The sequence below is a fragment of the Silene latifolia genome, chromosome X (assembly GCF_048544455.1).
Source record: "Silene latifolia isolate original U9 population chromosome X, ASM4854445v1, whole genome shotgun sequence".
NCBI lineage: Eukaryota > Viridiplantae > Streptophyta > Magnoliopsida > Caryophyllales > Caryophyllaceae > Silene > Silene latifolia.
In genome coordinates this window covers 94,311,422-94,327,308 of record NC_133537.1, presented here as the reverse complement: position 1 = coordinate 94,327,308, position 15,887 = coordinate 94,311,422, and the positions used below count along the sequence as shown (strand labels likewise).

Sequence of the window (15,887 nt, the reverse complement as noted above, 5' to 3'; positions counted from 1 at the left end):
TTTGGGTCGGGACTTTGGAAGCTTGTCTCGACCTTGACTTGTTGACCGCTCGGCTTTGACTTTGGTTGACTTTTTAAGTTGAATTCGCGCCTTTGCATCCTATAAATCATAGCTAACTCAAGCAATCAATCAAACCAAAACTTCCTTATTTCAATGACAAAACACTCCATTTGGCCACTTAGATTACCTAACAACACTTAATTAACTCGACTCTATTTGACGCTATCAATGTGCGAGAGCATAGCGAGAAGGCTAATTCCCCGTGACAAATACCCAGAATATGAAGGAATCAAAGAGTCTCATTACGCATATCGGATCAGAGAACGACCAAGGAAAGAGGTTCTTGCCCCTTTGCGTAAAGCACTAAAGATCCCTGAGGTATACATCAGTGTCCATGATTGGAGCTCCATCGACTACTCACGGGTCGCATCCATTCCCATAAGCAACTACACTGACCTATTTCATAAACACGATGAGGAACGGTTCCAATCGTTCCTCAAGAGAGTCAAGAAAGGGGAGGCAAAGATAGCAGCTGGAGCGTTACTCCCTCACCAAATAGTCAAGAAGGTTAGGGACAAAGGCAGCTAAGTTGCGGAGCTCCAATGGAAGACAATTGTGGAGGAGCTTTTGGCGTCAGGAAAGCTCAAAAACTGCCTGGCCATATGCGAATTATCAGGGAGCATGGTCGGAGAGCCCTTGGATGTGAGCGTTGCTCTTGGATTGTTAATTTCTGAACTAAGTGAGGATCCATGGAAGGGGAAATTAATCACATTCAGCAAGTGGCCACAGTTTCAAGTCATCAAGGGTGAAAATTTTTATTCTAAGATAAACTGTATTGAAAGGATGCATTGGAATATGAACACGGATTTCCAAAGGGTGTTTGATAGAATCCTTGAAGTTGCAATTGAAGGGAAACTCACAGATGATGAGATGATTACGCGGCTTTTCGTGTTCAATGACATGGAGTTTGATCAGGCATCGACTAATAATTAGGAGACGGACTACCAAGAAATCGTGAGGAAGTTCAACGAGAAAGGATTTATGACTTATGAGGGTTCCTGAGATCGTATTCTGGAACCTAAGGAACTCAAGTGCGACCCCTATCCCGAGTCATCAGCCAGGGGTGGCCATGGTCAGCGGGTTTTCAAAGAAATTAATTAAGTTGTTTATAAAAGAAGATGGGTGTCTAAGCCCCGTAAAGACCATGGAAGCTGCCATTTTCGGCAAGGAGTACCAGAAACTTGTTGTCCTGGATTAGTATCACCTTTTTTTTTATACGGAGAAATTTTTTATTGGAGACTAATAATTTTATCATCTTAGATAGTACTTATAAGTTTGATTGAATGTTTTTAGTGAATAGAGTTTGCTTGAAGCATCTGTTAATGCAATAACTCTTTAACTTAATTTGTCTTCCTCGCTCTTTTTATTTCGGGTTGTTATTATAGACAACAAATTACTTCATCCTTCAGTAGTGAACCTGTGATCATTATGATTTATCTAAATAGAGTTTGCTTACGGACATCCCTTGGCGAAGTAGACATCTTAGTTGGAGGTGCATGATTGTGTTGTTGTTCGTTCTCAGTTCGGGTTATGTTACAGTGCAATACATATGTGAAAGTTCACCTCTGTTAATTCTATGCTGTAATACTCCCTCCATTCAACTCCACACTACCATTATCTATTTTGCACACTATTCATAGTTAAACATTCAATTTCAATTTTCTCTCAATACATAAATGAAAATATATTCATGTGAGATCTTGTTTTATTCGTCAAATATTAAAGACATTAAAAATATCTAACTTTTATATTTTTTGAAAATACGTAGCTAACGATATTTAGCGCGTAAAAAATGCGTTGGCAAACGTGAAAAAAGAAAGTGGTAGTGTGGAGTTGAATGGAGGGAGTATAATGTAAGTTCGGTTTTGATTCGTACATGGGTAAGTTCGCTATAATATAATGTAAGTTCGGGTAGTACGGAGTGTACACTTGCATAATTATTTACGAATTTACGGAATAGTTTTCATTTGAACAACTATGATAGAGGGGATTCAGGGCAATACCCGGGAAACTTTGACGGGTTTTAATTCCCACAATAGACATTAAATATGTCAGGATTTGTGAAAAGTGATAACCCTTCACAAATACATTCCCTGTAACTTTCATATCTATATAAATAGACATGGATTGAAGATGTTTAACACATAGAAAAAGAATTTTATCTTCTGCATCATAGAACAATATAACAATCTATACACAATAATTCTGAATTACTTCTTTGATTTTTGGTTTGTGCCCAAAATCAGAGGGTCACTGTCTTATCTCAATAGGAAATTCGATTTACCCGGGCACAAATAAGGGTCGATTCGGTGTGGTTAATTACTGTCAATCCTTATTCATGCATACTCAACGTCTAACATATGCTATGTTGTTTGTTCAATTAAATAGATACTGTAAAAGATGTAAATGGATAATTTGGTGTATAGCAACCAAAAACTCTATATTCCTTCAACTTTGAGGTAGCCAATAATTATAATATTATACGGAGTATGTAAATCATTCTCCATATTAGCGGAGAAGTAATTATTAAACTAATCCACTTCTGAATGTATTTATATAAGGCCGTGTTACACAATTAATTGTATTGTTTATAAATGTTTGCTTTATGTCTGATGCAAGCGTTTGTACATATCCTGTAATTGTGAATGGGGTTGTAGCTTGCCAAGGCTCAAACGATGGTAGACGTATATTGATCGTGCTGAGGGTGGAATAGCCGACCGTCTGAAACTATAATGGCGTACAACTCTGTGGATTGTAAAATGTTAATAATTGTCCTCATCGAAGCTACACTCGAAAGCAAGTAGGGTCACAGCCTCACAGGTCACAGGTATGCAAATGTGAGTAAAACATATCATAATTTACATTATAATTCTTTGAACATTTATTTATTTAATTTAGACATTTTACTAATTAAAATATACAAATATTTCCCGTGAATTTATAAATACCATATAATTTTGTTTGTAAATGTCCCTTTTAAGCGTAAAAACTAGTTTTGTGACCCGTGAAATTCACGGGATGTATTGTTTTTAGTGTGATGTTTTTAGTATTTCTAGAAATTGTAATTTTGTAAAATATCAAACCACATAGTAAGATCGCCTCATGAATAATTGATGATAAATCGTGTACTTAAATACCAGGTATTGACATGTTAACGTAAAGATCAAAATCGATAAATTAAATAAGTCAAGTAGGTGAAGAGTGCTATGTTTTCAAAGGTAAAATGGTGAAAAAACCCAACAAATACCAAAATAGATCATACATTTGAAAAAAAAAAAGAAATTATTAGTCATTCACGTTGATGTCGTCAATCTTGTAGTTAATCTCCAATATATATTTGTTTAATCAATCCTATTATTTCACTTCTACCTATCGTCTTCGTTCTCCAATGAATCGTCCCTATTAAAAAAAATAACTCAGTAATTAGTACGAATTAACCAACAAAATTATTATGTTTTATTAGAATTTTGACGTTTATTTTTAAACGTAAAATTGAAGACCAATGTTTAATTTTGACGTTTATTAAGCAACAAAATAATTACGTCTTTTTTAAAAAATATAAATAGTTTGAATTACGAAGACAAATATTTTAATTTTTTGTGTCAATTACGAAAACAAATATGAGACTATGAAATAAATTATCGTTATGTGAACAAAATTGATATCCAAAATTTGTTCCAGAAACTTTCCAATCCATTGACATTTGACACAAAATATGTGCTCTTTTATTTGAGATTATCTACTAATAAACAATACATTCATAACTTATGAGTTTATACCTTACATTTTTTTACCTTTGATTTTACCTCATTTTTGTGCCTTTTGTATTTCTTCCCTTTTCAAATTACCCACATGGTGTTTTGCTTATTTGCAGTCACATACATTTCATGATACAATAAAAATAAATGATATTGACCAAAGAGTAAAACATTAACTTGACAATAACTTGACAAATGAATAATAACATTGTCACATGTAAATCATTTAAAAACCAAATGGAAAACATGAATTCAGATATAAAGCAAACAATTCATAAAAACTAAAAACATAAAAATTCAAATATACTTTGTAGGACTACACCACCACCACCACCACCACCACAACAACAACAACAACAACAACAACATACAAATATATGTTCTCATCATAATCAAATAAACAACATACAAATATATGTTCTCATCATAATCAAATAAATAAATTAAACCATAAAATATATATCCCACAACTTAAAAACCGATGGGTAAATGGAAAATAGGTATTAAATAAATAAATGAAGTGAATATAAACTATTATAGGTATTATTATAGCTTTTATTGCCATTACACAACCATAGATTCCAATATTTAAATTTTATTTTTAATTTATTTTGTGTTATTGTTGAATAAGATAATTAAATGCCGAGAAACTCAAGAGGTGAATTAAATAAGAAAAAATGTTAATGAAAATGGTGGGGGTTAAACAATATGAGGAGTTTTAATCAATTGATTAACATATTTTATTATAAAAATTAATTAAATAGGAAAAAGTATTAATTAATTTAGTGGGTATTAAGTATTATGAAGAGTTTTAATCAATTTATTAACATGTTCTTTTAAAAAAATGAATGAAATAGGGAAAAACACTTAATAAAAATGTATGAAAAGTTTAATTAATCTATTAACATGTTTTATTACAAAAAATTCAATTAAAATGTCAATTTTAATTATAAATTATGAAACTTTGATGTAAATTTGTAAGGGTTACATAAATTTTGGAAAATAATATATTTAAATTAATGTCATGTAATAAAAATTTGATAATTCAGTCATATTTATTTGCCATGTCACATTAAAATTTGTCATGTGTAGTAAGTAACGTGACTTTTTGTTAATGTTAGGTGGCATTGTATACGTGACATTGTATACGTGACATTTTAAATTCCCCTTTTAATAATATTGTATAGATAAAAATCTAAATAGTAAACCAGCATAAAGGGCTGGCCCGCTGACTTTTCTTGTTGTACATACCTGTCCATTTAACTTGGAGGACCGAGCTTAGCCCGCCCTCTTAAATTTTCGGGTGTAATCGAGTGATCTAAGACTTATTTGACCATTAATGTTTTCAAATCGTAACTAGTTTTGTGACCGTGGAAATCACGGGTTTTTTTTTAGGATTATTGGTTGTTTTTCCAACCCTAATCCGTCTATGTTGGGCTTGTCCGGTTGTCAATTTGCAGGCCCAAAAGCTATTTGTTTTGTTTAATTGTTTTTCTTTCCGGTTGTTTTCAATATTGTTTAATAAACTTTTTTTTTGAGTTAAAACAGTGGGCTTTATATTAAATCAAGCTATGCAAGTGATAGGATGGCTTGCGGAAAATCGGTTACATACACTACTTCGTTACCTCTTCTCGTGCATAGTCTAGCACAAAGATGGGCCACAGTATTACCCCCACGTTTAACATGAGAACAACAACTACTAACGAAAGATGATAACACGTGAATAATGTCATCTATTAACACACCCAAATAATTCCTCCTAGGTGTCCTGCCGTTTAACTCATTCACCACAATCAGCGAGTCCGTCTCTATGTGCACCTTTTCGATTCCCATCCGTAAGGCAACTTCCAGGCCAACCACTACCACCTTCGCTTCCGCTTCCTCCATTGATCTTATCCTCACATCACGCTTACAGCTAACAACCACAACCGACCCATTGCTATCCCTCCCCACCATTCCTAGCCTCATCGACCCGTCGTCAAACATGGCAGCGTCCATATTAATTTTGATCACGCCTCCCCTGGGCTGCGCATGGTAATCAACAGACCCAACTCCAACCCGTTAAATATTTTCCTGTTGAGATAGCTATGTTAATATACAAACTATAGAATATATTAGCTGATTACGTTGAACCCTATAACAAATTTCACTGAATATATTGATGCCTAATTTATTGATTAGTTAGAAAGTGTCGAATTTGTTAGCTGATGACGACCAAGTTAGGCACTAAACTAATACGCAAATATATGTAGGGAATATTATATTGCACGGAGGAGGGAGGAGCTTATAATTATAGTAGGATAAGAGGCGTTGTTGTAGAGGATCACTGTTTGAATAAAGTGTGAAGTATAATGATAAACAAAGTGAGGCGTACTTAAAGATGGGTTGCTCGTTATCTGGGTAATGGGTATTGTCTCTTTCAGTTGAGGTTCCTGTTGTGTTGTTTTTAAACTGAGAGTAATTAAAACCAATGATGATCAATAAAGTACATTATGGGGAAGTACATTCTAGGAAAATATACCCCGTGTACGTGTTCTCGCATCTTAACACCGTTGGCCTCGGAGTGGTAAGGTTGATGTTTGTGTTTTCAGTATTTGTAGCCTTGTGTGGTCGGCCTCTTCGGCGATAACCCAGCTCCACGTCACCACTGTCTATATAATTTTTCCAACCAAAAAAGTTATTGTTCGGTGAAATCAGCTAAGGAACAAAATTAAACCGAGTGTCTGCCTAAAATCACTACTATGAAGGTGATAAAATAGAATTAACAAATAATAAAATATGGCATACTTGAAGCTGAGTTCATGATCGGGGAAGCAGGAGATTGGTCATGCAAGCATCCCAATAAGTGGATTATACATCTGATGTATTACCACCAATTCTATAGTTTTTGAGCATTATAATAAAATTTTTGGGTTTTGTTTTAAAAATTATGAGTTTTACTATAAAGTTTCTGAGTTTATTCACTTGAACATTAAGCTCTAAAAAGTTACAATAAAACTCAAAAACATTACATTTAAATTTAGTAAAATTTGACTTTTGAAGGAAAAAAATTAAAATCTAACTTATAAACTTTAATAAGCTCAAAAAAACTATAAATATGCTCAAAAACAAAAAAACTTTAAAGTAATAAACTCAAAAAATATAAATATATGCTCAAAAACAAAAAGGTTGGAGGTAGTACATCCGATGTATGTTTCCTTTTCTCCAAGCATCCGGAGGTGAACACTGGACCTGTATTTTATGATTCAAACAATTATATGTATTCGTTAGCTGATGTACATAAGTGATAAAATAGAGTAAACAAATAAAAAAGTATGGCGTACAAAGCCGGGTTCGTGATCGGGGCAGCAAGAGATTGGTCATGCGTGGGCTCGGAGGTGTATACTGAACCTGTTTTTTATGAATCAAATAGTTTTGTGGAATTCGTTAGCTGGTGACATTGTGTACTCTAAAAATTTCAATGAATATAGAACTCAGTTAGACGCTAAATTGTTTTGATTAGTGGGTGGTAATGTTGTTTTGCTGTTTAATAACATTTTACGTCAAGGCAAACTCTTTAGTGGATATAATATTGAAGGGGAGGAGGGTATATTTATAGTAGAATAACAGGCGGTATTGTTAAATTTCAATGCTTGAAGGATGTGGGAAATTTAATGAGAACCAAAGTGAGGCGTACTTGTATTGGCCATACTTTCAGCTTGGGTTCCTTTTTTTTCAAAAAAAAATTGTGAGTAATTAAAATCCAATGTCGTGTTTAAAATTGATCAATAATACATTATCATGAATTATACCTCGAGTGCTGTTTTCGCATCGTAACACGGTTGGTCTCGGAGTGGTACGGTTGATGTTTGGATTACCAGGATGATGTGAATATTATTTGCGCACATTTAGTCCCCTAATTGAGCCTATTTTGCATACTATTATAACATTCCATAGCCATTTTATCCGTCAAATGCTTTCTATTTTGCTTTCCTAGTGTATTTCATATGTTTTGTAGGAAGGAAGATAATTAGGCGGAAATTCACGTCTCTCGTGCATATTTGGAAGCTTTTTGATGATATTGGATGACTAGTATGAAGAGAAAGGTAAGAATGATGACCAAGGATGTAGGAATAAAGAGTATATAGAAGGATCATAGGCTTAAGAGCAAGGATGACGAGAAGGAAGTCATTGCAAGAAGAAATTGCTTGGAACCAAACCAAGGCTTGCTCCATTGGCTCTGAAAGTATGCTAGATGAAACGGCGTCGAAAAATCAAGTGATCTAGGCTTTTGAATCATTCCAATAGGAGTCCGGATGAGAAAATGACGTCCGTTTTACAATCCGAGCTGAAACAGAGAAGTTGTCCGCCAATCCGCTTGTCCCGAGACTCAAGACGCTCGTCCCCTAAGACAAGACGCTCGTCCCCCCTCCAGGATGCTCGACTTAAAGCCTTGTGATCCGAGCATCCCGTGCTCACGACGCTCGTCTTGAGGCCTTGTGATCCGAGCGTCCCGAGACCAATCCGCTCGGATTCCTCTCCAGTGCCAACCGTCCCTCGGCCTAGACGCTCGGGGTGAGCATATTTTCTAGAGACCACTAAAAAGGAGACTAGCATCTCCCTTTGAGATGAGCATTTCCTCAACTCAACAATTAGGATTGCTATTTACTAATCTACCCTTGCTTAACCTAATGATGTACCACTATATATACTCCATTTGTAATAATCAAAGCATCAAGTTTCCTTAGATTAAACCAAGCTTTCTTAGATTAAAATCAACTTTCCTTAGATTAGATTAGGAGTATATTAGAATAGATTATCCTTCAATCTTTCCACAAAATTACACATTAATCTTTCCTTAATTATTGTTCAAGTTTATTATTGAGTAATTCAAGTTTATTATTGGGTAATTAGAAGATCATTTGGGTTTATTGGGAGATTGACAACCTTCCATCTATAATCAAGTACTTCTATTATTCTTTGCATTATTATTTTGGAATCATCTTCATAGGTATAATCTCTTTACCCTTGTTTAATTATTGATAATCACTTTCCTTTATTCATCATGTTTTGCTTTGTTAATATGATTGACAACCTTATTAGCATGTTGAACTTGATAATGAGTGAGTAGTTTCCTTAGCTAGGATTAATGGGTAATTAGGGAAAACCAACATGGGGATTAATCTATGCTTAATCTAATATGTTTTCATAATTAATTTGCTTGCTTGTTGTGATTCCAACTTATGCACATGTTATGTTTGATAAAATGCGAGCCTATGAATCCTTGCATTTTTCACCCATCACGTATCCTTTCAATGAGACTTGTAAGACATAAACCAACTCGAGTCTCATTAGACCATGCATATAGTTGGATAGGGAGGATTAAGTCGACTTGTAGGTGTTGTACAATCTAATTGATTCGGCTCCGGGACCCAAACCTTCTTAGGGATTGTAAGATATACACTAACTCGATCCCATCACAACAATAAGTGCTTGCATCTAGTAGAGAACACGTTTGTATGATCAACTCCCATGAATCCCTTATGAACCCATGATATTCTAGCACTTTTAATCATTTGTTTACATCCTTCCTTTTGTTACTTGTTTTACTTTATTGCTTGTATTAGACTAGAATACAACTACAAACCCAAAAAAATTGTGACACTAGCATAAATTGAGATACATAGACTTAGAAGCCAAAGCATACCATCCCATGGATCGACCTTGACTTAACCACTAACTAGTTGTTTTTTGAGAATTATAAATGTGTTTAATTGGATGTGTGACGACCAACTCTTGTCCATCAAAATGACGCCGTTGCCGGGGACGGTGTTATGTGATTAAGTTCTTACTTGTTTGTCTATTTTTATTTGTGCTTTAACCTTGAGTAACTTGTTCCTCAAGGTTCGTTTTTACCGTTTTATTGTAGTTTCCATGTTTGTAGTTGTATCTTTATCTTGACCATGATGATGACTCAAGACTTTACATATGGAGTATGTGATGGATCTTTTGAGTATGACTACAATGGGTATGGGGAGTTTGAGGAGCAAGTCAACACAAACCTACCTTACTACTCATACAATGAAAATCCTATCTACTACCCCAATTTTTCCCACCAAAATCACCACATCCAGTATCCACAACAACCGTCCACCTAATACCCATGTCATAATAAATTTCAATTGCCACAATACAACCACTTTTACACCCACCCACAACAAGAAGATGAACCCATTCAAAATGCGATACTGTAAATGATGGGAGATCAACAAAACTTCTTCAAACAAATGCTAGAGGAGAGCCAAAAGAGGGACAATGTTCTTTAAGGCATATTACCCAAGGTGAGGAATTGAAGATTCAAATTGCCCAAATAAAAAAAGCCCAAGCAACCACTCCCTACCATTCCTTAGACATTGATCATGAATGTGAGTTTGAAATAGTGACCTTTGATATGGAAGATGAGAAGTGGGAAGAGCCAATCTCCCTGAGCTCTTGTGAGTATGAAAGTGTTGTGTTCAATGAAGAAGATATGAGGTTAAGTAAGCCAAATACTCTTAACCTTTGTGAGTGTGAGGGTGTGACTTTTGATGTGAACATTGAGATGGTGGAGGAAGAATTATTGAGGAGAACTAACTCCCCTATTTATGATTCATATGGAGAAAGCGATGATGACGCATCTATGGAAGAAGATGATAAGGGAAAGATGGACTCAAATGATAAATGGAGTTGTGAGATCAACTTGCTTGAGGAACCCATCCTTGAGAATTTTGAAGATTGCTTCGATGAAGAGGAGGAATACCTTCATGAGAATCTCTTCGTACCCACTATGGAGCTTATGATAGTTGGAGATAACATTATCGACCTTCTCACGAAAGTCAAATCGTCATACAAGAATTACTTAGTCGAGAAGCTCAAAAACAAGGCAAAGAAGGAGCCTACATGTGGAAATTTGGCACCCACTATCCCAACTCCTAAGACATCCCATCATCAATGCCATGAAAGGTCGCCTTCTATCCTTGGAGAATTGACTAGTCCAAGCATTTGCGCCATCAACTCTGGAAGAAATAGGAGCAATCGGAAAACCCCCTATGACAACAATCTCAAGCTTGCTAGTTTCAAGAGCCGGGAAGGCCATCATCACAAAGCAAAGAAGAAGGGGAAGGAGTTCAAAGGGAGGTCCCTCATAGATTGGCCCTACTCTATTTTTCAATGGTTTAAGACTTATTCATGCTTACTTGAGGACCATTCACAAACCTTTGATCAACTATTAAGAGCATTGAGCTCCATGGATAATGGAATTTGCCATATGAATGAGTTTGGTGGAGTCCTCCCTCAACCCACCATTTGTAAGATATCTTATCCTTTGACTTTGCATTACGTTTACACTTGCATATACATATACGTTTAGCTTATACTTGTATTATATTGCATTTACATTAGTTAGTTCATATAGTATAGTTCACATAGTGTAGTTTGCGTTGTAATATATCTCACATGATTCATGTAGATAGTTGTATATAGCCACTAATGACCAATCCTATTCTTTTCTACACTAGAAATAGTGCTTAAATCGGTTTGGGGAGGTTTGATCATAGGTGACCATAGTTTACCAGAAATCATGCATCATTTAGTGTAATGTAGATTGCATTCATTTGTTATATATGTCATATAGAATTACATTTAGTTAGAGCAAAAAAATCAAAAATCCAAAAACATGTATTTCCTTTTTATTCCTACTCCTACATGTACATTGAGGACAATGTCCAAAATAAAGTGGGGGATGAGAATTTATATTCCAAAAATGCATAAAAATTGAAAAATTCAAAAAAACCTAAAACATGTTCTTTTCTTTGTAGTGTAGTCTTGTATATATAGTTTTGTATATATTGTGTTTGTTCATCCTTTTTCACATTGATCGACTACGCCATATCCGAGACATGAGGATATTGAAGACCGCATGGTATGATCTTTCCAATCTCCTTTTCCCTCTTTATGTTAATGACTATGTGGATTTATTTTGATTGATGCGGTATAAACAATGTGATTATAGGATTGCATTTAGATTATTTGGCATACTAGTTGGTAGAAGCATATGCATTAGGTTGTATATATGTTAGTTGCATCATGGCATGTAGTTGCATGTTAGAAAAATTTTGTGAAACTGTCTATTTGGGAAGCTTGACAAGTGTATATAGGCCCTTGTAGATACATTTTCTTCTTAAAACTTTGCTTGTTAGAATACTTGTAAAACACCCTAGGATGTGTCATGCTAGTATCCTTTGACCCATGGATTAAGGCCTAGTCAAGAGAACCTTGTGGTGTGATAACTCCTTGGCTACCGTTTATTCCAAGGTGACCCTTGAAACCATGCAACCATCATCCATGTTCTACCACATTTTGTCATCAAAAAGGGAATGAGCTCCTAATTGAGCCTATTTTGCATACTATTATAACATTCCATAGCCATTTTATCCGTCAAATCCTTTCTATTTTGCTTTCCTAGTGCGTTTCGTATGTTTTGTAGGAAGGAAGATAATTAGGCAGAAATTCCCGTCTCTCGTGCATATTTGGAAGCTTTTTGATGATATTGGATGGACTAGTATGAAGAGGGAGGCAAGAATGATGCCCAAGGATGTAGGAATAAAGAGTATATAGAAGGATCATAGGCTTAAGAGCAAGGATGACGAGAAGGAAGGCATTGCAAGAAGAAATTGCTCAGAACCAAACTAATGGTTGCTCCTTTGGGTCTGAAAGTATACTAGATGAAACGGCGTCGAACAATCAAGTGATCTAGGCTTTTGAATCACTCCAATAGGAGTCCGGATGAAAAAAATGACGTCTGTTTTACAATCCGAGCTCAAACAGAGAAGCTGTCCGCCAATCCGCTCGTCCCGAGACTCAAGACGCTCGTCCCCTGAGACAAGACGCTCGTCCCCCCTCCAGGACGCTCGACTTAAAGCCTTGTGATCCAGCGTCCCGTGCTCACGATGCTCGTCTTGAGGCCTTGTGATCCGAGCGTCCCGAGACCAATCCGCTCGGATTCCTCTCCAGTGCCAACCGTCCCTCGGCCTAGACGCTCGGGATGAGCATATTTTCTTGAGACCACCAAAAAGGAGACTAGCATCTCCCTTTGAGAGGAGCATTTCCTCAACTAAAAAATTATCATTGCTATTTACTAATCTACCCTTGCTTAACCTAATGATGTACCACTATATATACTCCATTTGTAATAATCAAAGCATCAAGTTTCCTTAGATTAAAGCAAGCTTTCTTAGATAAAATCAACTTTCCTTAAATTAGATTAGGAGTAGATTATAATAGATTATTCTTTAATCTTTCCCCAAATTTACACATTAATCTTTCCTTAATTATTGTTCAAGTTTATTATTGAGTAATTCAAGTTTATTATTGGGTAATTAGAAGATCATTTGGGTTTATTGGGAGATTGACAACCTTCCATCAATCATCAAGTACTTCTATTATTCTTTGCATTATTATTTTGGAATCATCTTCATAGGTATAATCTCTTTACCCTTGTTTAATTATTGATAATCACTTTTATTTATTCATCATGTTTTGCTTTGTTAATATGATTGACAACCTTATTAGCATGTTGAACTTGATAATGAGTGAGTAGTTTCCTTAGCTAGGATAAATGGGTAATTAGGGAAAACCAACATGGGGATTAATCTATGCTTAATCTAATATGTTTTCATAATTAATTTGCTTGCTTGTTGTGATTCCAACTTATGCACATGTTATGTTTGATGAAATGCGAGCCTATGAATCCTTGCATTTTTCACCCATCACTTATCCTTTCAATGAGACTTGTAAGACATAAACCAACTCGAGTCTTATTAGACCATGCATATAGTTGGATAGGGAGGATTAAGTCGACTTGTAGGTGGTGTACAATCTAATTGATTCGGCTCTGGGACCCAAACCTTCTTAGGGATTGTAAGTTATACACTAACTCGATCCCATCACAACAATAAGTGTTTGCATCTAGTAGAGAACATGTTTGTATGATCAACTCCCATGAATCCCTTATGAACCCATGATATCCTAGCACTTTTAATCATTTGTTTACATCCTTCCTTTTGTTGCTTGTTTTACTTTATTGCTTGTATTAGTCTAGAATACAACTAGAAACCCAAAAAAATTGTGACACTAGCATAAATTGAGATAGATAGACTTAGAACCCAAAGCACATCGTCCCATGGATCGACCTCAACTTAACCACTAACTAGTTGTTTGTTGAGAATTATAAATGTATGTGTTTGATTGGATGTGTGACGACCAACTCTTGTCCATCACAGGAATTGTAGCCTTGCATGGTCGGCCTCTTTGGCGATAGTTCTTCTCGACGTCACCACTGTCTGCGTAAATTTACCGTCGAAAATACTTATTGTTAGGTAAAATCAAGTAAAGTACTGAAATTAGGCTAGTACCCGCCTAGGCACGTTAATATCAAGGGGATAAAATATAGTCAACAAACAATAATATGGCGTACTTGAAGTCGGGGGCATCATCGCAGAAACTCCAAAACATAAATAGAGTGGGGTTAGCTTACCGCCTTTTTTGTTTTCGGAGCTGAAACCTACTTGTGGTACGCTGGCTGCCAAAACGGGGTTGTCAGCATTTGTGGGTTTTCGAGGACGTCCTCTCCTACGGGTACTGCATGCCATGTCGCCAATGGCTGTGTTTCTCTTACGTGCGTTGGTATTTAAATTAACCAAAGTGTTTGGGGAATTGTCGTTGTCTAATTGAATGGATGCTGAAAGGTTTGAGGTACCCGCCAAACGGCTCGTTGTCGAAAAGACGGTTGGTTCAATGTCCATGCCATCAAATGTCGGGCTTGCATCCCACAATATGGAAAATAAGAACAGTATGTTTGCAATTGGTATGTTGAACATCTAATTTTGTACGGCCAACTCTGATTTTACATTGAGTAATGCAAGTATCAGACTATGTATGTATGTGCTTGAAGGATTAATAGACTTAACAGAGGAGAACGGAAAGAGAAACATAGGGTAAAGAGCAAATAAATTTAACTAATTTGGAAATTGGGGTAGACTTTTTGTAAGTGCAGAAGGAAAGGTTGAGATAGTGCTCCGTATATGTGAGTAAGTAAGGCTGGCAACGAATGTGATGTTTGCTCCTTCATGCATACATTAACAACTTTAGATTCTTAAACCTATTACTATCAAAAATTTTAAAAGGGTAGAGGAGGACCACCTGTGTTGGCTTCACTCGTCAACACCGCCGGCCGTGAGGTGTTGGGGGTGACCAAACTTGAATCGTTGGAACTTGTTAGCTTACGTGGACGACCTCTTTTACGATGACCACGCTCCATATCAAAACTGTCGGTTTAAATTTTGGGGAAAGAGGTCAATATACATGTTAAAGAAACCATAATTAAACCAATTATTGGAAATATGCATAAAAGTAGACGTTTAAGGTGCTTTAGAGGTGGTGTGAGTTAAGTTCTGTTCACTTGTTGTCCGACCACTCGTAAATAGATTACGGGGCAACTGGACAGTAGACATGTTAAATAAGCCCTAATTAATTAAACAATGGTAAATATGACTTAAATTAGACGTTGGAGGTGCTTCATAGGTTGAGTCGAGTGGAGTTCAGGCCACTTGTTACCTTCAATAAGCCGGAAACGCCAGCAAACCCGCACAGAAACCAGACCGACATACGGGAAAACTCTTGACATATCGTCTCATGCAATTATTGTATCAAAATAACCCAACTTGAAAAGTCTACTCAACCATCAATTAACACACTTAAATCATAATTAACACAACGGCTTCAAACTCGTGGACATTGACACACACAGAATGTAAAGCAAACCAAGCAATCAGAATGTAATTCAATGGGAATATACATAAAGTAGGCTGAAATTTTGAAAGTATTCGAATGAGTTACGCATCATATCGGTAGAAGTCGGAAGAAATTGATTGAAATGTAATGCTAAAGAATAAGTAGCCCAAAAAAATAGCCAACCACGTTACCAACCTGTCTCAACCAGGTTAATTGGTTTCAAACCAATTTTACATTAAAAAAAACGATTGATGATTTGGA

At 35.8% G+C, this 15,887-nt stretch overlaps 1 protein-coding gene across 1 annotated transcript; it reads right to left on the bottom strand.

Annotated features, from left to right (window-relative positions):
• Positions 1-5,387: 5,387 nt before the first annotated feature.
• LOC141617875 (uncharacterized) lies at positions 5,388-5,816 on the bottom strand. The gene has a single exon (XM_074435006.1). The coding sequence runs from the start codon at positions 5,814-5,816 to the stop codon at positions 5,388-5,390; it is 429 nt and encodes a 142-aa protein (XP_074291107.1).
• Between the last annotated feature and the right edge of the window lie 10,071 nt (positions 5,817-15,887).

Bases quoted from the DNA above. Each gene is read 5' to 3' on its own strand.
- LOC141617875 (XM_074435006.1), bottom strand. From the start codon at position 5,816: ATGGACGCTGCCATGTTTGACGACGGGTCGATGAGGCTAGGAATGGTG.